The following is a 20737-nucleotide window of genomic DNA, read 5'->3' on the forward strand; positions in this document are numbered from 1 at the left end:
CAATACGGCTATGCTACAACGATTGATGGAGAGAAGAAAAACCTGGGGACGCGTCACGTCAACTCTCGATCCGGCGACGCTATCGCCAAATGTTGAAGTACAGTCTCTGGCGTGCACGGATTCTCGACAAGAATCAGGTGGAAACATCCAACTCCACTATCCCACTCGTCATCCGAGATATCGATGACGACGTCGCCGTCGACGATGCGCTCTCGACGACCGCCGACATAGGCGACGTAAAATTCAGGCCTCGGGATTTCGTTTGGACTCAAACCAAGCGTTGCTATGCGATCGGCGATGGAGTTCATGGTACCCTCGAACATGGCTTCCCAATCGCGGACGAAGTGCGTGTTAAACGGATTCGCTTGCGTTCTCGGGCGAAGTATGTGCGTCAACGTGATTGCGGCGCCAAAGTCTATGAGTTCACCGAGCAGGTAGCGAACCCACGCGTCGTCTTCGAGGAAGAGTTCTGTCACGGATGAGGTAATTTTCGCAGCGACGTACCAGAAGACCAGTCCTTGCATGCGCCTAAATATAAGCTCTTTTGCCTCCACGACGTGTGCATCTCCCGGATTTTGCGAGTGCGAGATCATCAAATGTTGCAGCCGCAGCGATTTAAGATTTCTAGTCGCGTTCGCCACCGTCGTGGCGAGCAATCCCGGGTATGCTAGATAAAACCCAATCAAAACGAGCGATGAAAACATCGTTCGACACAAAATATTTACCCCAAACATTCCAAAGAAAAAGGTGTTCGTCACGAACACTTCCCATGACTCCATTCGACGCCGCGTGATGAGCCAACCGTAGGAGACGATTATCCAGGTGCAGAAAAACGTCGACTGATTCAAGGAGAGACAGCCTATGAACATGAGCGCCTCCGTGCCCCCGCCCGTGGGAGCGTCAAAATTCGATTTCGACAGCGGTAATCCTGCACCCGTGTTCTCGGCGTTTATCCAAAACCTGTTTGCCGCGATGAGCCACACCAGACGCGTCACGACTGGCGCCAGCAGCAAGACGTGAAGCCACGTCAACGCGTCTCGTCTCTTCCAAAAGTACGCCCCTTTGACGGCGAACACGATGACCCAAATGATGATAAATCCCGCAAACATCCGCGCCGCTGGTGCGTATTCAAACCCCACGTGCCCACTCTTCGGATTCAACTTCACGAACGTCCCCGAGAAATCCACCTGCGCGTTGGCGTCGCACAGCACCACAATCGTGACTTCGCGAGACTTTTGCGTCTTCGTGATCCTCACCGTTTGTTGGTTCGACAGTAGCGCGGCTTGACACCCACGCGTGGCCACGTAATCCGCCGCTATCATGGCCGCACACGTCTGAGAGCCCAGTCCTCCCGCGTCCAAGGGCGCTTGTAGCTCGCCCTTCGGACACGACACCGCCCACACCTTGGCGCTCGCGGGCGTGATTTCGTGCGCGGTGACGTCCAAGGTCCCACCTTTGGCGAACCCGAACGTCGAGATCTCCGCGCTCGCCGTCGCGGTCGCGGTCGAGTCTAATCGCACGCCGACGTTCGTGATCAACGCCTCGCACGTCCCGCTCGCGAGCGCCCAACACGCGAAGAAGATTGCCCCGGCGCGGGCCGTCGCGTTCGACGACGCGCTCGACGACGACGCGCGACGACGACGTCGACGTCGCTCGGAGACGACGACGCGAGCGGCGCGCATCGTCACCGTCACCTGCGCGCGCGTCGCGCGTCGCGCGTCGTCCGTCGCGCGTCCGTCGCGACGCCCGCGTTCGCCAGTGACGCGCACCCGCGCGTGACGTCGCAGCGCGCCACGGCTCGAGCGCGCCACCGCAGACCGCGGCGACGGACACGACGACACGACTCGACGGATTCGCGCGCGCACTCCGACGCGCGCGAGGCCCGGGTCCCGCGAGATGCGCCCAGAGACGTCGACGACGCGCGATAGATGGACCGTCGCCCTCGAAGACGCCCGCGCGTCGGCGAACGAGTGCGAAGACGCGCTGCGACGACGCGAGGCTGATGCCGAAGGCGACGACGATGGAGCGTGGTCGAAGCGCACGCTCGAGGCGCGAAGAAGCGTGAGCGGGTTGAAAACAAAACTACGCGCGTTAGAAGAGATGATCGCGCGCGATCGAACGGTGACGGCGACGACGAGCGAGGTTGAGAGAAGACAAGACGCGCTCAGAGAATTGCAGACGCGCGCGGAGGAGGCGGCGAGACTCGTGGCGAAAGGAAAGAAAAAGACGCAGCAGAAGAAAAACAACGACGACAATGACGACGGCGCTAGGCGTCGCGATCGCGCGTCTTCGTCGAATTACGACGAGGAGCGCGCGGTGCGTTCGCCGCAAGAAGTTTTACTGCTTCAACGAGAAATGCTCGACGAACAGGACGAGGCGTTGGACGACTTATCCGTGGCGGCGGAGCGAACGAAAGACATCTCACTCGCGGTGAATGACGAGCTCGATCTCCACGCCAAGCTTTTAGACGGTTTAGAGGACGACGTCGAAGATACGCGCGGTCGTTTGCACTTGGCCTCGCGCGCGGTGAAGCGAATGATGCGACGAGGCTCCAACTGTCGGCAGTATTCCATCGTCGCTCTCGTCCTCGTCGTGTGCGTGCTCATGCTTTGCTTGATCATCAAATTGCAAGGGCCTTGACTGCTCTCTCTAGAAAGTACATTGTGTAGTAAGACGTAGCGCGTGATAGTCCTCTCTGACGCCAACCGACTCGGGCCACTCCAGCCGAGAAAAATGTTCGAAACGACACAGCGACGCGCTCGCACCGCGTGCGGTCGCTCGTCGTCGAGCAAAGCACACAGAAAAGGCGTTCGAAGTCGTCCACGTCGTCGGCATGCCCGTCGCGAGCGTCGCGCCGTTGCGTACGTCGTTTCGTGGCGTGAACGCGAACGGGAGCGACGCCACCGGGGAGCGTCGTCGCCTCCTCTCGTTTCGTCGCGCTCCATCGCGCGCGCGCCGCGATGAAGCGGTAAACGCTCGCGTTCGAGCGAGTGGGACGTCTGTAGAACCGAGTGTGGATGAAGACGATGAAGAAGTCGACGTCACGGTGACGTCTACGTCGGACCGGTTGGAGGCTCTTTTAAACAAAGCTTCCACGTCGCCGGTGAACGTGCATGACATAGAACAGTTTTACCCGTACGAATTAGATGGATTTCAAGTCGAAGCCACTGAATTATTGCTACGCGGGTCATCGGTCGTGGTGTCAGCGCCGACGGGGAGCGGGAAAACTTTAGTCGGTGAGACGGCGATTTTAACTGCGCTGGCGCGCGGAGAAAAGGCGATATACACGACGCCGTTGAAGGCGTTATCGAATCAAAAGCTCAGAGAGTTTCAAAAGATTTTCGGTAAAAGACGGTGTGGGTTAAAGACTGGTGATGTGGACATCAACGGCGATGCTGACGTCATGATTATGACGACAGAAATTTTGAGGAATATGCTCTATTCAAGCGCTGCAGGTGGCCGCGACGACGAGCGACTCGCCGACGTGAGTATCATCGTTCTCGATGAGGTGCACTATCTCGCAGATAGATCCCGAGGAACAGTGTGGGAAGAAACAATTATTTACTGTCCTTCTCGCATTCAACTTTTGTGTCTGTCCGCGACAGTCGGTAATCCAGAGGATTTGTCGGGCTGGATTGAGGAAGTTCACGGCGAATGCGAAACCGTCGTGTCAAGTTACAGACCTGTTCCCCTCACTTGGCAATACAGCATGAAGCCGTCGCGCATGTATCCAGGGTTGGGACCTTTGATGAATTTCAAATCCACGAAAATTCACCACGATCTACGACCTTTTACGCGCGAAGGTCTTCAACAAGGATCGTACGGTAACAACGATTGGGCACCGGATGCGCAAAGAGGCGCGAAAGAGTCTGAGCGCGTTCTCAGAAGGCGCTTCGTGCCTCACGTCGAAACCACGGTACAGCAGCTCATCGCGAGCGATATGATTCCCGCCGTGTGGTTTATTTTTAGTCGTAAAGGTTGCGACCAATCTGTCGATTATCTCGTGCAGGCCGGCGGAAATCTCGTGACGAGCAAGGAACGGCGAGAGATTGATGATGCGTTGAAAGAATTTTCGGAGAAGAACAAATCTGCTGTGCGAGCAAGCATGGTTGAGCCTCTAAGACGTGGCATAGCGTCACATCACGCCGGGTTGCTTCCAGCGTGGAAAGGTCTAGTAGAGAAATTGTTTCAGCGAGGACTAATCAAGGTGGTTTTCGCTACGGAAACACTCGCCGCAGGAGTGAACATGCCGGCACGATGTTCCGTGTTAAGTGCGCTTTCCAAGCGAGATGATCAAGGTCCACGACTACTAACTTCCAATGAGTTCATGCAAATGGCTGGTCGAGCGGGCCGTCGTGGGTTTGACACCGTTGGCCACGTCGTGTGCTGTCAGTCACCATTTGAGGGCCCGGACGAAGCTTTCGAGCTCGTTCTTGCGCCACCTGAAAACTTGAAGTCGCAATTTTCTATTTCTTACGGTATGGTTTTGAATTTACTCCAAGGTAGAACGCTCGATCAAGTCAAGGGAATCGTGGAGAGAAGTTTTGGCAACTACCTTGGTGGTAAGGCGCGTTCGATGCGCGAGCGCGAACTTCTTCGTGTCAATGATCAGATCAGAAAACTGGTGAGCGAGATGGAGACACTCGATGATGATGAAGAAGCCGCGGAGTGGAGACGTTTCGTGAAGCTGGATGAACGGCTACATGAAGAAAAGCGCTTGCTAAAAATCTTGATTCGGCAATTAGCTGAAATGCGGGCAATTGAAACGCGGGATCAACTACAGTTCGAGCTCGAACAGACGGGTGCTCCAGTCATCGTTACGATTGATATTGGTGACAACGTTCTCAAACGGCGCAAAGAACGACGATCGGCTACGATCGCTCTATTTGAAGATGATTCTTTGAAGATGGAGGGTCAAGACTTTGCGGGCGAATGGAGATTGCAAGATATTGGTGGCGACGATGCTCCCGGTTTGGACGAGTTATTCGGCGATTCCGACGATGAAAGTCAAAACGATGATTTTTTGCAGTCTTTTGACGACGACGACGGTAAGTTCCCCAGAGGTCTCATCACCGCCGCAATCGTCGAGGCTGTTCCGGCGATGAAAATTGCGGCGACTGCGAGCACAATCGGTAAGCCATATCCGATGGGCGAATTCACCGCCCTAGGAAATGATGGTGTCTGGTACCGTTTGTACTCCGATCGAGTAAAATCTATAAGCCTCGGCGCCGATGCGGTGCGCTTGGAAAGTTTTGGCGACATCGGCGTGCCGCCGGCTTCGAGCAGTCTTCGATGGATCCGCGCGAGCGGCGGAGGTTTGTGGAAGGCGGATGTGTCTAAAAAGACCAAGTTGGTCGCTAATGGGATACCAACTAACTTGAACGACTTTGAAATGATCGTCGAATCGTCGGATTCGATGGAATTTATCGACGCGCAGAAGTTACAGATTCAAAAGACGCGCGAGGAGATAAACGGCTTGAAAAACATCGCCACCTTGCGCCGCGCTGCGAAGCAGCAAAAGCGGGCGGAGACGAAACTGAAAAAGCTAAAAGAAAAACGTGATGGAATTGAAAAACGTATCAAAGAGTATTCTGCCGCGGGCTGGGACGATTTCTTGAGAGTTGTCGATATTCTTGTCGAGTGCGGCGCGATCGAGAGAGACACCCTAAAATTGTTGGAGTTTGGTGAGACCTGTGCTGACTTGAGAGGGGAAAATGAATTATGGCTTGGCATGGCTATGTCTTCGCCGAGTATCGAGAATTTGGACGCCGCGACTCTTGCAGGTTTTGCAGGGGCGCTCTGTATGGACAACCGTCCGGCTACATGCTACTACGGCGCTTCGCAACACCTCGTCGAAGTGCTTGAAGAGCTCGAACCGGAGATGGGCGACCTTCAGTACTTGCAACAATCTTCTCGAATCGACATGCCTCTGAGCTTGAGTTTCGAGATCGCGGCGTTGGTAGAGTCATGGGCATCGGGAACGTCGTGGGACCAGATACGCCGTGATACTTCCTTAGATGAGGGAGACATCGCTAGATTGTTTCGACGAACTGCAGAACTTCTTGCGCAAATTCCGCGCACCGCACATCTACCGGAGAGTCTCAAAGCGACTGCAAAGAAGGCGAACGATGTCGTCAATAGACCTCCGATTAGTGATCTTTCTTGATCATTATCATTGTTTCTTAGCACTTTTGAATCCATGACATAGTGATGTTACAACTGTTTCCTCTAGAAGGCTCGTCTCGAGCCTTTCGACACGCGGCGTTTGTTCTTGACAATTTGGCCACCTTGTCCTCCAGATTTGAAATCGGCTTCTTGCTTTTCCAAGAATGATAAAATGTCTTTCTGGCGAGCCCCGCGTTCTTCCGCGGCTTGGAACTGTTCCTTCGAACGAGCATCTGCCATAAATCGATTGTCCTTGCGCAATTCGCGCATGGCGCCGCGAGTTTCTTGTTTGACTTGCTTCTTGAGCTTTCTTGCCTCGGCTCGTTCGCGATTCGGATCGTAGTCCCGACCTTTTTGATAGCCGTCTTCCTCGTACATGGGATTGAACGTTTTGATTGCCTCCGCCGTCTTGGTGTGGTACGCCAAAGGCGTTTTGACCGCGCCCACGAGAGCGTCGTCTAACTCCTTGACGAGCTCGTCGCACAACTCTGCTAAACCACCGTTCGACTTTTTCAACGATTTTCTAAGCGCCTTCACGGAATCACGAACAGGTGAGAGAATCTCAGACGCTGACGCAGTCTTTATCACTGGTTTAGATAGTTGCCTTAAGCAAGAAAGAGCAGCCCTTAGTGTTGCGGCCGATAACTTCTTCTCTTCGAGTTTTTCGGCGTAAATGCCATCCAACATTTCTGGCAACGTCATGGGTTCCATCGCAGACGTAAGCGCTGAAGATAACCAGGGTCCGCCAACTTGTTCGACTAGGTGTGTTGACAAACCCGCCGCCCAATTGGTCTTTGATCGCGATGCGCAATGAATCAAAGCATTCATGAGAGTGAGGGCTTCAGGAAATATCCTTTCGGCGCCAGTCGAATAAACGCTTGCCATTGTAGAAAGGATGACCGCCAAAGCTGCATCTCTCACTGATCTGATCGCGCAATGCGCGAGTAAGTTTCCAATATAAAGTGTCGCCGAAGTCATAACTGGGTGTGACTTATCCGTCGTAGGAAAGATGGCGGCGAATAAAGAAAGGAGCAGAACCGTACGAGAAGGCGGCCATCCCGTCTCCCCGGCACGCAGCGCCTGACGAAGCCGAGTGCTCATCTTTTCTACGCGGGCCTTGGCTGCGGTTGCAGCGAAAAATGGAACTTGTGTACTCAAGTCTACAATGTGTTTCGATAGAACGTCCAAATGATCTACCGGCAACGGCGCTTGACCGGCTAAAATCTCAAACCGTTGTAACAGAAGACCGAGCAAAGTCTGGATTCGCTTTCTATTCTCCGCCGCGAGCGTGGGCGCGTTGCAGGCCCGGATTCGCGTGATGATCGTAAACGCATCTTCAGCGTTATGATCACCTAATATAGAATTAAGATCTTCGGCGCTCTCTGGCATGGGGAAAGTGAAGGGGATGTCCGTTCTCGTCGGCGTAGAAAACTTCTTCTCTTTCGCCGTGGACGCTTCCTTTTGGGAAGATTTGCGCGCTGTGTTCGACGCATCTTCTTTTTCAACGTCTTCCTCGTCTTCAATCTCTCGCAAAACATCTGCATGTGCATCTTCTACTTCCTGAGAATCGTCGCTGCCCTCATCGTCGTCGTCTTCATCCTCATCGTCGTCGTCCTCATCGTCCTCCGAATCCTCAGCCTCGACGCCATCTTGAAGAATACCCAACTTTCGAAGTCGATTCTTACCTTGATCTAATTCTGTATCGACATTTTTTAGCTCAGACTTGAGTGACTTGCGCAGACGCGCTGCGTCATCGAGCGCGTCGTCATCTTCTGATTCAGATTCGTCGTCCGACACATCCTCTTCGGAACCCTCGTCCTCGTTCTCTCCATCGTCATCACTTTCGAGCTGAAAATTCTCGTCCAAATCTTCACCTCCTTCATGCTGCTTGCGATTATTGCCGTGTAATGCGTCGTCTGTTTCGTCGATGTCACCCTTTTTCACCTTGCGCCTTCGAGCGGCGTATCCTCCCTGAGGGCCGTCGTCGTCGGAACTTTCATCGTCAGAGCCGACGTCGCGCATGCGCTTCAACCTCTTGCGTTCGGCTTGCTCTAGCGCGAGCTTTGCTTGCGCCTCAACTTCTTCCTGCGTCTTTGCTCTATCACCCGCCTGACCACGTCTTTCGAACGCTAAAGTTCGGGCCCACGTGTCGTATTCATCCTTCTGCTCGGGAGCCTTGGTTTGTGCAGCCTTCGCGGCGGTCGGCTTCATGTGCCCGACAGCTTTTCTCAACGCGCTCGACAATAGTCCACCTTGACTTATCGCCTTAAAATCGGAGTCCAACTTATCCAACATATCTCCATCGTCATCTCGCTGCTTCTGCTTCTCAGCTTTGTAGAACTTACTCTTGGCTATGAGTTCCTCCATCACATCCTTTTTGCTCTTTCGGCGTTCCGGCGCATCCACATCGTGCTCCCCATCGCCTCGCTTCAAAGTTGGTTCAAATTCGCCTCCACCGAAATGGAAATTACGCGTGATTTCGTCGTCTAGATTTTCATCGTCTTCCTCGTCCCCGTGCGACGGTTTCGCGGTTAAATCTCTCTCCCCGAGCGGCTGTCCCAAATGCGTGAGCGTTTTAAAGCCGTCGTCGTCATCGTCTTCATTCAGGGCGAAGGCTTTGGATTTCTTATACTGACGCAACCGCGCCTTGGCCAATCTTCCAATATTTTTCTCTTCGACGCTTAAGCCACTGTCGTGTTCACCGAATCGTCGGTCCAAGAATGCGTTCGCCTTGCCGTTCGCTTCGTGTTCCACGAGCAGCGTGCGCCGACGTTTTTCAATAGCCTCCGTGCGCGCTTGCAGCACGTTACCTCGCTCGCCCTTCACCTTGCGACCGAGAATGTCGAATTTTCGTCGATGGCTGACAGTCTCGAACGCGCTCTTCACCGTCACACCGCTCGGGCTGGGACCGCTCGCGTCGCCATCGGCGCGGAAAAACTTTCGCTTCGACCCGCTGCCGCCGGGATTGGACGGGCGCTTCTTCTTCGCCATGTCGCGAAGATGGCGACGCTCGAGAACTCCCGTCGAGTTTACGAACCAACCCTCGCGCTCGCCTCGTCGAAGTCGCCGTGTGTCGAGGCACACCAGACGAGGCACATTTCGCACCGCCGCCGGCGGCTTTCCTAAACCCCAACGCGCGCGCCCGGCGACGCCGACGGCGCTCGTTTGGTCGACACGCGCGAACTAAAAAACATCGACACACGCGAATGAATCGATACACGTTACGATCGTGGCAAATAATGATTATATTAGCACAAAAAGCAATCAATGCGTTGAAGCGAAGCATGGATATTGCCGCGCGACGACGGCAGTCTACGTCGCGTCGATGACTGGAACTGGACGCCACGGCACCGCAGAACCGTCCATGAGACCAACGCCGCGCGCGGAAAGTTCGTCGCGTAAGCGGTCGGACTCCGCAAAGTCTTTCGCATCGCGCGCCTTATTGCGTTCTTCTATTTTAGCTAAGAGATCGTCCTCAGTCAAGCCCGCGCGGTGCAACGCGCGCGCGCGAAGCTCCGCAAGAATGACGTTTTCTTCATCCTTGGGCATGCCAACCGCCTCCATTAAACCCTCGACAGTGCTCAACAACGACTGAAGCGCCCCAACACGACCGACTGCTTTCTTTCCAGCCTTGGTGGTCATGAAATCATTCATTGATTTGAGCGGCGCGGAGAGCGTCGCGATCACTCCGGGCGTGTTCATGTCGTCATTCAAAGCCTCGGACACTTGCTTCTCAGCCTCACTCGCGAGCTTCAGCGCATCCGCAACGAGCGGTACCGGCTTTTTAGCTGGCTCTTCCGCCGCGGCATCGCGAAGAATTGCTCGTACATCGTGAACTGTTTGGTACAAATAGTAAACGCGATCGGAAGCCTCCTCCAGCGCGCGCTGTGTGTAGTTGATGGGCGCTCTGTAGTGCGCGCCAAGAAGCATGAAACGTAGCACGAACGGATGGTACTTGTCCAACACTTCGCGAATAGTGAAAAAGTTGCCGAGCGACTTGGACATCTTCTCAGAATCCACCTTGACGAAGCCGTTATGCACCCAGTAACGCACAAACGGATTCTCATCCGCGTGCGCTCCACAACCGCACGCCGCCGAAGACTGCGCCAGCTCGTTTTCGTGATGCGGAAAAACTAAGTCTTGGCCTCCACCGTGGATATCAATCGTCGGTCCTAGCATTTTTTCAATCATTGCGCTGCACTCAATGTGCCAGCCCGGTCGTCCCTCGCCCCACGGACTCGTCCACGTTGGCTCACCCGGTTTTGCAGTCTTCCATAGCGCAAAGTCGGCTGGATTTTTCTTGCGCCCGTCCACGGCCACGCGCTCACCCGCGCGATTGTCTTCTTGATTTCTCCCTGACAACGCCCCGTATGCGGGCAAGGTGTCGACGGAAAAGTAGACGTCCCCTTCCGTCTCGTACGCGTTACCTTTGGCGATTAAACGCTCGATGAACGCGATGATGTCATCCACACACTCCGTCGCACGAGGCTCGAGCGTCGGACGCAGGCATCCGAGCGCCGCCATGTCTTCGTGGAATGCCTCTATGAATTTATCCGTGAGCGCCTCGCACGTCTCCCCGCTCTCATTTGAGCGCTTGATAATCTTGTCGTCAATGTCGGTGAAATTTCGGCAATACGTCACGTCGTACCCTAAACGCATCAATTGTCGATATAATACGTCGAACGCGACGTACACGCGCGCGTGACCGATGTGTGAATAGTCGTACACCGTGACGCCGCACACGTACATTTGCACCTTTTTCCCCGCCGGGTCTCGCGGCGTAAAAATCTCCTTCTTTCGCGTCATCGTGTTCGTGAGCCAAAGCCTGGAAAGATCTCGTCCTTCGTTTGACGTCTCCACGTCCTCGCTCGCGGTGACGCTCTTCCCATACACCCCTCTCGTCGGCGCGTCGACGCGCACGAGCGGCGTCCCGTGTCTTCGTCCGGCGTTCGTCCGCGATGGCGTGGACGCGGTGACGACGAGCCCTCTTCTCGCGTTCGTCGTCGTCGTCGTCGTCGTCGTCGTCGTCGTCGGTATTCTCGCGCGTCCCTGCATCGTTCTGTTCGTGTTCGTCGTCGCCCGTCGCATCCCCATGCGCGTCACCAACGACGACCCTTGCTGCGAGGCGAGTCGCATCATCCTCGACGACGCCCCGCGACGACGCGCTCGGGACGACGACCGCGAACGGACGACCGCGGTGAGGAAATCGAGCGATCGCGTCGACGGCGCGTCGGCGTCTGCCGCGGGGCACACGGCGGGTCCTTCACGAGGCGACGGAGACCCGGCCCCCCGCCCCGCCTCGCCCCGCACCGCACAGCGCGACGACTGATTGCGGTGACCCACGACGATGTCGCGCGCGTTCTCGTCCACGAAAGCGTCGACGAGCGTGACGAATGCGTCCCGACAACATCGACGAAGACGCGCGTCGTCGTCGTCGTCGTCGCGTCGTTCGACGCGCGCGCGCGCGTCGTCGCGACGCGCCGTCGAAGCGCGCGCCGCGTCCGAGGGCTCGCTCACGGATACTTTGGAACTCACCGCGGATAACATCGAGAGCGTGCTGGACGAAGTGCGACCGTACTTGATCGCGGACGGTGGTGACGTCGAACTCGTCGAAATCGACGGACTGTCGGTGAAGCTGAAGCTCAAGGGCGCGTGCGGATCGTGCCCGTCGAGCACGGTGACCATGCGCATGGGGATAGAGAAGCGCTTGTTGGAAAAGATTCCAGACATCATGGAAGTCATACAGGTGGAGGAAAAGCTCGAGGGATTGGACCTGAACGAAGAAAACGTGGAGGCAACGTTAGACGAGATCCGACCGTACCTCGCCGGCACGGGCGGGGGAGAACTCGAACTCATCGACATCGAAGAACCCATCGTCAAGGTGCGCCTGACGGGACCGGCGGCCAAGGTGATGACGGTGCGCGTCGCGGTGACGCAAAAATTACGCGAAAAAATCCCATCCATCGCCGCCGTCCAATTGACGGAATGAGCGCCGATTTAATCACCTCGGAATTGATTTCATATTAACTTGTAACCAGCGACGACGCTCGAGACGCGCCACCAACCGCCTCACAACTCGGACGACCAAGCGCGCGAGCAGACGACGAACCGTTCGAGCTATCGAGCGGTGCGATCTGTTCGTCAACACGACCTCGCGTCTCGCCGTTCACGACGCACGAACAACGAGCGCGGAACCATAGAGGGAAGAGTCGTCTTAGGAGGCGATGAATCAGCCTGATCGAGGCGGTTTAACGCGTCGAAATGTCGGTCATGGCGGTCAAGACGACGAGTATTCGACACCGAGTAAGCGTATGACGAATATACTCAAAGCGTTGGACGCGAATCCGAAATTAAAGGAGGATTACGTGAGCGAATCGACGTCTGGGGTGATCACTACTTTGGTGTGCGCGGCGTTGTGTTTGATTTTGTTCTTTGGCGAATTCTTCTCGTACAAGACGACGAAAATCGTGAGCGAATTGAGAGTAAATCCGCTCGGTGTTCATCAAACGGTGCCCAACGCGGAAAGACTGAAGATTGACGTCGATATTACCTTTCACAGTCTGGCTTGCAATCTCATCACGCTCGACACCTCGGATAAAGCCGGAGAAGAGCACTACGACGTGCACGATGGTCACATCGAAAAGAGGAGGATAGACAAGCATGGGAAAGTGATTGATGCTGCGTTTACTTCAGAAAAGCCAAACAAACACAAGGAGATTGAGCAAGCGCTGCAAAAGATGAACGAGACCGACTCCGCACACGCCGCCGACTCTCATGCCATGGAGCACGTGCAGCCGTTCGGTGGTATGTTTGGTCTACAAAGTTTATTGCAAGAAGTGTTTCCAGAGGGCGTGGAGCATGCGTTTAGAAACGAGAATCAAGAAGGGTGCGAGGTGAAGGGTTACCTTGAAGTGAATCGGGTACCGGGACGGTTTTCCATTTCGCCGGGACGTTCGCTCATGATGGGGATGCAAATGGTCAAGCTAAACGTGCAGACGGCATTAAATTTAACGCATACGATTCACAGGCTGTCATTTGGGGAAAGCTTTCCCGGTTTGGTGAGTCCACTCGACGGAACGCACCGCTCACTTCCGCCGAACGCGGTGCAGCAATATTTTCTTAACGTTGTGTCGACGACATTCGAGCCTTTGGGAGAGAACAAAATCATCAGCACTCATCAGTATAGCGTTACTGAAACTTTCACAAGCTCACAGCGATCAATTATGGGGACGTCCAACGGCCGTGATCCGGGCGTCATCTTTACTTACGAAATATCGCCGATTCGCGTCGACTTCAAAGAGACTCGCACGTCGTTTGGTGCATTCGTCCTGGGTATCTGTTCCGTCATCGGAGGCGTCGTCACTATGGCGGGTATCACGCAAAATGCCGTTGAGTATATTATTTCTAATCGCAAGACCCTCTTCGCGTCATAGACATTAGCAGTTGTAGCGTCCTAGTGTACATCGAGTCACATCAAACCATGAGTTACGTCCTGTAGTCCTCGCGCTCTTCCTCACACTTCGCCGCAACTACAGATGACCAAAATAAGTATTAGCAATCTTGAATACCTCGTGCGCGCCTTCCTCGGGTGATGACGCGCGTGGTGGCCGTCGGTGCAATTCTCTTCTCCGTGACCCTGCTCTGTTCTCTCGTCGCGAGCGTGGGTGTATGTTCCAACGACCTCACAGGTGCATCCCTTCTCAATGCTTTGAGCGATATGAGGATAGGTACAGATACCGACATGAGTTTTGTATTCTTTGCCGCACTCGTAGACGTCGGTCTGCAGTCGTATTGCGGGAATACGCTGCGAAATTTGGGTAGTGCGTCTGCTCAGACTCTCATTCTCGTTCCCGACAGTGCCTTTGAGAGGGCGTCGATAGTCATGGATAAAGGATTAGAAGAAATAACAAGTGACAGAGTCCTCGTCTGTGAAATTTTGGAGTCATCCATCGTGCAAGCAGCATTGAACAGCCGCGATGTTCGAGACGGAGACGAGCTCTCTACCGCGTCAATGCGTATGCCCAAGCTTCGCGTAGACGTCGTTCAAGACATAAACGTTCGCAAATTACGAATTTTCACTGATGTTGGAACAACTATCGCTGATTTATTCGCGACAGATGTCGCTCTGTGTCCTCGCTTGAGTGCCGTGTTCGCCTCAGAGCTCTTGATACCATTAGTCGAGTCAAACGCTTTTCCCAGTGTGTGGAAGATATCAAAATCATTACCAGAGCTTAGCACGAGTGCTGAAGCATTTCGAATCACTGATTCGTTGCGCGTGATATTCGAATCGAGCGAATACGATGGCTACGATGGGACTGTGGGGAGGTCAAGTTTGCAGACATGTGTCTTTGATGGAACAAATCATGGATTTCGCGCTTATTTCTTACCATCGAATCGCGCCTGGAGACGGTTCTTTCGCAAAACTGAGCTCACAAAATCTGCTCTTTTCTCAGATTACTCCCTTCTTCTCAGTATCCTGCTTTACACTGAAGGACAGCTAACGTCGACACAGCAAAGTATTGACTTGAAGTCGTACTTGTCGACGAGCCTCGTCCCAGGACAATTGCTACGCCCCGTCGGGGCGTCTACAATTTTGAGTGCCTTTCCAGGACAAGTGGAGATTCCAGCTTTGCGAGTGGACGTGGACATATCTAAGGTCAGTTCGCGATACGTTAGAATTTCTGGTGGGAGCACGAGCAGTCGCTTTGATAACACCGCCGTCGTCGTCGCCGCAGATATTGTTTCATGCACTGGCATCGTCCATATCATCGATGATGTGCTAGTTCCACCAATGTTGACAGCATTTCGTCAGCTCTCATTGCGTAGCGAGCTGTCTATGTTTACAGATCTGTTACGAGCGCCCGCAATGCATGAGTTGATGCTCGAACTCGATACACCATCCGAAACGAATATATTTGCTGACAGCGTCGTTTTCGCGCCAACAAATGTAGCGATTCGACTAACTTTGAATTACATCGGTTGGACGTTCGAAGATTTGTTCCAGAGGGACGCACTGTTGCGACAATTTGTCACGTACCACGTCATAAGTACTCGAAGCGCCGAAGGAGCCCCTGAAAGACTCAAATTTCGTCTAGGACTCGGTCCCGAGGAACAGCAGTTTGCCACGCGCTTGGCATATCCAATCTTAGCGAAGAGCTACGCTAACACGTTCCAAGGCACGCCCATCGCTAAGACAGTGAAAGTACTCTCAACTCGCCGCGGCGTGAAAAAGTTCTTCACACCCCGCCATGTGCTTCGAGGACGTTTAAACTCTGCACGGTTCATCAAAAGTGACATTCCATCGACGAATGGCGGTATCGCTATTATCGATGCGGCGCTCATTCCACCGACGGCGGAATTCGGAGTGACTCTTTACGATAGAATTCTTCGCACACCGACGCTGCGTGTTTTTCGTGAACTTACAAGCGTTCTCGGCCTCCAGCGCGAGTTTGACACGCAAGGTTTTGGAAACGGTGACTGTACCGTATTTGCACCGACGGATTCCGCATGGGTTACCTTACTTGCCGATCTCATGACGACGCAGGAGGAAATCGCAAACCGCGCCACAGCGATGCTGTACGATATTATCATGCTCATGCTCGCCCCTAGAACGGAAGAATTTCAAGAGATTGAACGCGAACTTTATGACCCATGGCTGTCAAAGGACGCACTGGATGGTGACGAGCTCGTGACCGCGCTCTCGGGGTATACGACGGTGAGAGTACTTTGATTTAATTATTTCTCGTTTAATTATTTTTCCAAATTTTCCAGCATGCAAACATTATCCATTTCGGCGCATTTGAGAGATGCGTTGGTCAGAGCTGCACTCCTACGAGCACACTAGTAGCCGTACCTCGAGTTGTGGGTCCAGTGCTGGCGCAATCGTCGTTTACAAGGTAAATATATCGTATTCATCAGTGCATCAATTTAATTAATTTCATCAGTACGACCTCATGGAAAAACTATGCAAGAATTATTTCGCCGGTACGCCGATTTTGTGCACGAGATCGCGCTATGAGCTCTGACAACTCAAGTAGGACATGGCAAGCGGACAACACGCCCTGAACGGCGAGCTTTACGTGGTAAAATAATTAGTTTTGGTCTGAGAAATATTTAATTAATTTTCAATGTTCGTCCTGATTTCACAGATAGATACGGTGCTTCTACCGCGCCTTGGCGAGCGTTGCCGCACGGCAGACTTTACATACAACGCGGGCAGCGCATTTGAGCTGCGAGATGGGCGCGTTCGACGATATGAGCGTTGTTTAGCACCGCCGTGTTCCTACACTTTACCAGGTGGGAATTATTTTCTCGAATTAATTTTTAAAACATTTCATTTGCTCCTACACGCGCGCTTTTTGCTGACCTTTGATTTTTCTACCGATCAAACAGGACTTTACGGTCGCGCTGGTGTGCGTATTTCTGTAGAAGCTTTCGTGACGTACGACGCGTTACCAATTTGCGACTCGTGGTGCGTATTAATTTCTTGGTGGTGGTGTGTTCCGTGCACCGGAGTAGTAGCTCAAACTATAGCCACGATCGGTGGATGTGCGCCCTATCAATCTCAGTGCGGTGGTTCCCTCGTTGTTTTCGTCACGGACGCGGGTGAAGTGCGATTTGGCGTGCAAACGTTCATGGACTCCTACAATAATTTACCGCTCAGTTTGGGCGGTGGTTTGCGCATCGTCGACGTCTCGGTGCCAGGCAAGGGTTTTTTTGCGCGCGACGGGATCGCGTTCAAAGTGCTCTGCACGTACGATGGCGTTTCGAATACGACAAAGATTTACATCAATGATAAGTTAAGGGGTATAGCAGATCCGTTCGTCATGGGTCAGTTTTTGTTTCGCCCGTTCCACAACGTATCCGGGAACTTGCACGAGAAGATCACGATTGGCAACAGCATGCACTCGGCTGCTTCCGCCACGAACACTTTAACTGACTTTCAAGGTATGCACGAGACGAGTAATGGAACTCCAGATACACGAGATGGCACATTACCGGCAATTGGTCAATTTGCGACCTATGACGCCTCGCCGCTCTTCGACGGCTCCCCAACAACGCAATATTTCTTGCCGTGGAGGGGCACGATTCACGAGGTGTACGTGTATTTTGACAACGGACTATATCAAGGGATTAGATATCCTTCAACTTGCGTGCACTTAGAGCCCGTCGAACCCGAAGCCGATGATTTTAGTGATTTTGTGACTCGTCGCCGCCGTCTCCACGAGACGCCGGTTTCCAGAGTGCGCGTTGGCCCTCGGCGGCGTAGTGACATTCGGGCTACTAGCTAGAGGTCGAAACTACACAAACTATAAGACTAATGATTTGAGAATGTTTGCCGCGAAAGTCGCTTCCCTACTTTCCTTCCTGTCACCATCAAAGCAACACTCAGGCACGATGGCAGAAACAGGGGGAAGACTGACTCGCTGCGATCCAGCCTCGGGCGCGACACTCCAGACTGGAGTGGGAATGTCAACCAAAAGACAGCCACGAGCCGCGGTTGCCATCGAGTATAGCCAAACTTCATCACCGTTGACTTTTGCGAAAGCACGCGTTGCGTTCGCTGCGACGAGTCGCAAAGCCTCGTCGTCCTCCATGGCAAGCTTGGCCACGACGGGCACTGCCGCCCCGAGCAAATCGTGTAGCGCTTGCTTTGATTTTTCGCACGATGCGATGGATTCTAAAGTATCGCATATTTTGATACGGATGCGTCTCGTAAGCTCTGATGAAATCTCCGACTCAGCGATGAAGCTTGCATCGACGGTATCTGCCAGCGTAAGAAGTTCGAGCGATCGGTGTCGTTTGTCAACGTGACAAACACCTTGTTGCAAAACGCGCGACAGTATAGGCCATAGATCCGAGTTCATGCGTTTGGCGATGAAATCGCCACCACTTGTCGAAGCCATGGTTCGAAGTAACGACAAACTCGCTTCGTACGCTTCAGCTTGAATCGAAATTTGAAATCGGTCGCTGAGCGATGATACCGCATGAGGCCAGATGTTATGGATGTGTGGCAGTACACGGGCATCTTTGTAGAGGGAAGCCACATCAAAAGGCGTGGAATTCCTGCCTCCGTAAGCTTTGAGTACTTTTAAGACGTATTTATCATGCGTCAATGCAGATTCTGCTGCTGAAAGGCTCTCAAGAGCGAACGAGCAAGCCGTTGCAGATAAACTTCGAACGCCGGCGTAAGGCGACTCCAGCAGCGCGCTGACCGATCTCAGCAAGTCTATCGCACAACCGACCATGGCCTGAAGGCGACGAACGCGCTCCAAGGACTGAGCCCGGGTGGTTTCAATGTCCTGCGAAAGCACCGAACGCATTTCTTCGACAAAGACCTCCGTCAGCTCGTTCTCGTCTTCGCTGTCTGGCTCCTCCGGGTGATACTTTTGTATGCTAGCCACAACACCTCGCGAGTGTGTCTCTATCTCTCGCACCTCGAGCAACACTGCTGAACAATATTCATTCATTACGAGCAGAAAATCTTCGGAGTGCTCCGCATTTTTTTCTCTATTGACGATCAAAAATGTGCGCAACGCCAATCGAATCGGCTCTGCGAGAAGCTTCACCATGCTCTTTGCCGCATCAGTCCTCCTCAGAATAGCCGCAAAGAGTCGAGGAGCGCGTGAGTGCTTATCTAAATGCCGCATTTGTCGAGAAAGCATATCCACAACGTAGTCTGCGTTCGCAACGACAAGACTCGCTATTGGTGAATCATCGGTTGAATTGTATTCTCCGCTTTGAGCCAACTTGAGCAAAACAAGCGCTGCGGTGTCTCGCACCTCAAGCGATTCTTCACCGAGCTTATCGAGTAATGGACAAAGTACGTTTGTCAAAAATGCACTTGTTCGTATGTGATCTTTGCCGAGTCCTTCTCCGATGATCCCCATGCCTTCCATCAACACGCGTAGTAAAAGAGCGTTGTCCGGTTCCGCAGCGTCAAGATTCCACACCTCGCTGCATACGTACTCTTCGACGATCAAACTGGAGACGCGAACAAGATATTCTCTTTCGACTGCTGATTCAGTGATGGCGCCAAAAAGCATTTCATTGAGCGCTATCAGGTGGGCTGCCGCGTTTCTTTGCCATGCACCCGCGGTGCCCAATGCGTCGAGCTCTGCATCATTTCTCAATGTGCCGAGAAAGTATTGCGCCATTGGCACAAAATACGTTTCCAGTGAAGATTCGTTTGTGATTGATGCCGCTCGACCGAGTAATCTTAGCATTTTTGCAAAACTTTTGTACATGGATGCGTCGGGGAAGTACTGCAACCTAGGAGGCGCCCGTGGCAACCCTTGCGCCGTCGACACGCTGGCTTCGGTCAAATCAATTAAACTTATCATCTGCGCGCTGCCATCTCGTCGTTGAGAAGAAAATGTTTCGATGAGCAGACACTCCGCAATGGTAGAGCACAAATGTTCTCTCGAGCTCGGACGGGCGAATAGCGTTTCTTTCAAGCGCCGAGCGCCGGCGAATTCCAGAGCGATGAGCAAGCGCTGAAGATGCCCGACAGCCTTATCGGAAGAATCACGCAGCGTGTCTGCTATGTTGGACAAATCGTCTTTTATGATTGCCTCCAAGTCTGCTCGGACGACGTAGCCGAGGTTGTCAAGAGATCTCAAATCTTCCAATATGGGCGTCGAGACTTGTGCCCAACTATCTCCCGCGAGCGTGAGTAAGCACTCCATCATTCTACGCCTCGTCTTCGCGCCCAGAACTTTTGCACAATGTTTTAAGACGCTACTCGCCATTTTTCCAGTCGCAAGTCTCACGGTCGCGCGCTGATGACTCGCTAAGGGTGGAATTGTCGCTAAGAGCGCCGCTTCAACGCGAGAGCTCGCGAGAGAGAGCCATTCTTTATCTCGAACCACCTTGAGATCTTTACCAGCGTTCGCAGGGGATACGGACGCGTTTTCGTCGTTCATATCCCTCGACATATTTTTTGCGTTCGATTCCAGCTGATCGTCTATCGATCGAGCGACGAGAGAACCCAGTGCGCTTTGCAACGCATTTGCACCTTCGCCCTCTGCGGAATCGCCGAGCTCTGATTCGTACAACGAGTCGTTCAGAACGCACGACAGAATGGACGCCATCGAACTCAGGGCAAACTCGACGCCATCTGCGCCAGTTCCTCCCGGCCCAGCGCCAACGTTTGGGCGAACACCACTCGCCGCGACTAACGCCTTGGTCAACCCAGACACCGTGCCCGGAAGGAAAAACGCGAGAGCATCGGCGTCGGCGACAAATCGAATCAAGCAATCGAGCGTGTTCAACGCACTCGAGCGCAGAAGCTTACTCCCTTGCGACCCCGCGCTTGTTTCTTCGTGCGAAATCGCAAGGAGCGTAGAAATCGTGAACCCGAGCATAGGTGCGATCTCGGAGGCGCCTCGAAATGCTGCTTGCACCTCTGTGGACGCCGCCGCGCAAAACGCGCGCGTCGCCTCCAAGACTTCCATGCATACCGTCTCGTACTCGCCTCGTCGCGGTAACGACAAGACACCGACAATCCCACTGAATATTCTCAATCCCATTTCTCGCGTACAGTCTTCCCCGCTTTTCGTCATCGCCTCTC

At 53.6% G+C, this 20737-nt stretch overlaps 10 protein-coding genes across 10 annotated transcripts; 6 read left to right on the forward strand and 4 right to left on the reverse strand.

Annotated features, from left to right (window-relative positions):
- Positions 1-6: 6 nt before the first annotated feature.
- Positions 7-1338, reverse strand: OSTLU_25973 (predicted protein). The gene has a single exon (XM_001420018.1). It carries the CDS (start codon positions 1320-1322, stop codon positions 54-56), a length of 1269 nt encoding a protein of 422 aa, XP_001420055.1. The 5' UTR covers positions 1323-1338; the 3' UTR covers positions 7-53.
- A 762-nt stretch (positions 1339-2100) lies between these two features.
- Positions 2101-2640, forward strand: OSTLU_25974 (predicted protein; the record flags this gene model as incomplete). The annotated part of the gene is made up of 1 exon (XM_001419839.1): positions 2101-2640. One exon carries the CDS (start codon positions 2101-2103, stop codon positions 2638-2640), a length of 540 nt encoding a protein of 179 aa, XP_001419876.1.
- Positions 2641-2833: 193 nt separating this feature from the next.
- Positions 2834-6176, forward strand: OSTLU_50709 (predicted protein; the record flags this gene model as incomplete). Its single annotated transcript, XM_001419840.1, has 2 exons — positions 2834-4816; positions 4982-6176. 2 exons carry the CDS (start codon positions 2834-2836, stop codon positions 6164-6166), a joined length of 3168 nt encoding a protein of 1055 aa, XP_001419877.1. The 3' UTR covers positions 6167-6176.
- A 52-nt stretch (positions 6177-6228) lies between these two features.
- Positions 6229-9156, reverse strand: OSTLU_16944 (predicted protein; the record flags this gene model as incomplete). Its single annotated transcript, XM_001420019.1, has 1 exon — positions 6229-9156. One exon carries the CDS (start codon positions 9154-9156, stop codon positions 6229-6231), a length of 2928 nt encoding a protein of 975 aa, XP_001420056.1.
- Positions 9157-9477: 321 nt separating this feature from the next.
- On the reverse strand, positions 9478-10971 carry OSTLU_37953 (predicted protein; the record flags this gene model as incomplete). The annotated part of the gene is made up of 1 exon (XM_001420020.1): positions 9478-10971. The coding sequence occupies one exon, from the start codon at positions 10969-10971 to the stop codon at positions 9478-9480; it is 1494 nt and encodes a 497-aa protein (XP_001420057.1).
- Positions 10972-11512: 541 nt separating this feature from the next.
- OSTLU_16946 (predicted protein) lies at positions 11513-12154 on the forward strand (the record flags this gene model as incomplete). The annotated part of the gene is made up of 1 exon (XM_001419841.1): positions 11513-12154. One exon carries the CDS (start codon positions 11513-11515, stop codon positions 12152-12154), a length of 642 nt encoding a protein of 213 aa, XP_001419878.1.
- A 322-nt stretch (positions 12155-12476) lies between these two features.
- Positions 12477-13598, forward strand: OSTLU_38141 (predicted protein; the record flags this gene model as incomplete). The annotated part of the gene is made up of 1 exon (XM_001419842.1): positions 12477-13598. One exon carries the CDS (start codon positions 12477-12479, stop codon positions 13596-13598), a length of 1122 nt encoding a protein of 373 aa, XP_001419879.1.
- Positions 13599-13756: 158 nt separating this feature from the next.
- Positions 13757-15895, forward strand: OSTLU_16948 (predicted protein; the record flags this gene model as incomplete). The annotated part of the gene is made up of 1 exon (XM_001419843.1): positions 13757-15895. One exon carries the CDS (start codon positions 13757-13759, stop codon positions 15893-15895), a length of 2139 nt encoding a protein of 712 aa, XP_001419880.1.
- A 397-nt stretch (positions 15896-16292) lies between these two features.
- Positions 16293-17456, forward strand: OSTLU_93311 (predicted protein; the record flags this gene model as incomplete). Its single annotated transcript, XM_001419844.1, has 1 exon — positions 16293-17456. One exon carries the CDS (start codon positions 16293-16295, stop codon positions 17454-17456), a length of 1164 nt encoding a protein of 387 aa, XP_001419881.1.
- Positions 17457-17474: 18 nt separating this feature from the next.
- On the reverse strand, positions 17475-20696 carry OSTLU_25982 (predicted protein; the record flags this gene model as incomplete). Its single annotated transcript, XM_001420021.1, has 1 exon — positions 17475-20696. The coding sequence occupies one exon, from the start codon at positions 20694-20696 to the stop codon at positions 17475-17477; it is 3222 nt and encodes a 1073-aa protein (XP_001420058.1).
- Between the last annotated feature and the right edge of the window lie 41 nt (positions 20697-20737).

The sequence above is a fragment of the Ostreococcus lucimarinus genome, chromosome 10 (assembly GCF_000092065.1).
Source record: "Ostreococcus lucimarinus CCE9901 chromosome 10, complete sequence".
Classification (NCBI taxonomy): Eukaryota; Viridiplantae; Chlorophyta; class Mamiellophyceae; order Mamiellales; family Bathycoccaceae; genus Ostreococcus; species Ostreococcus sp. 'lucimarinus'.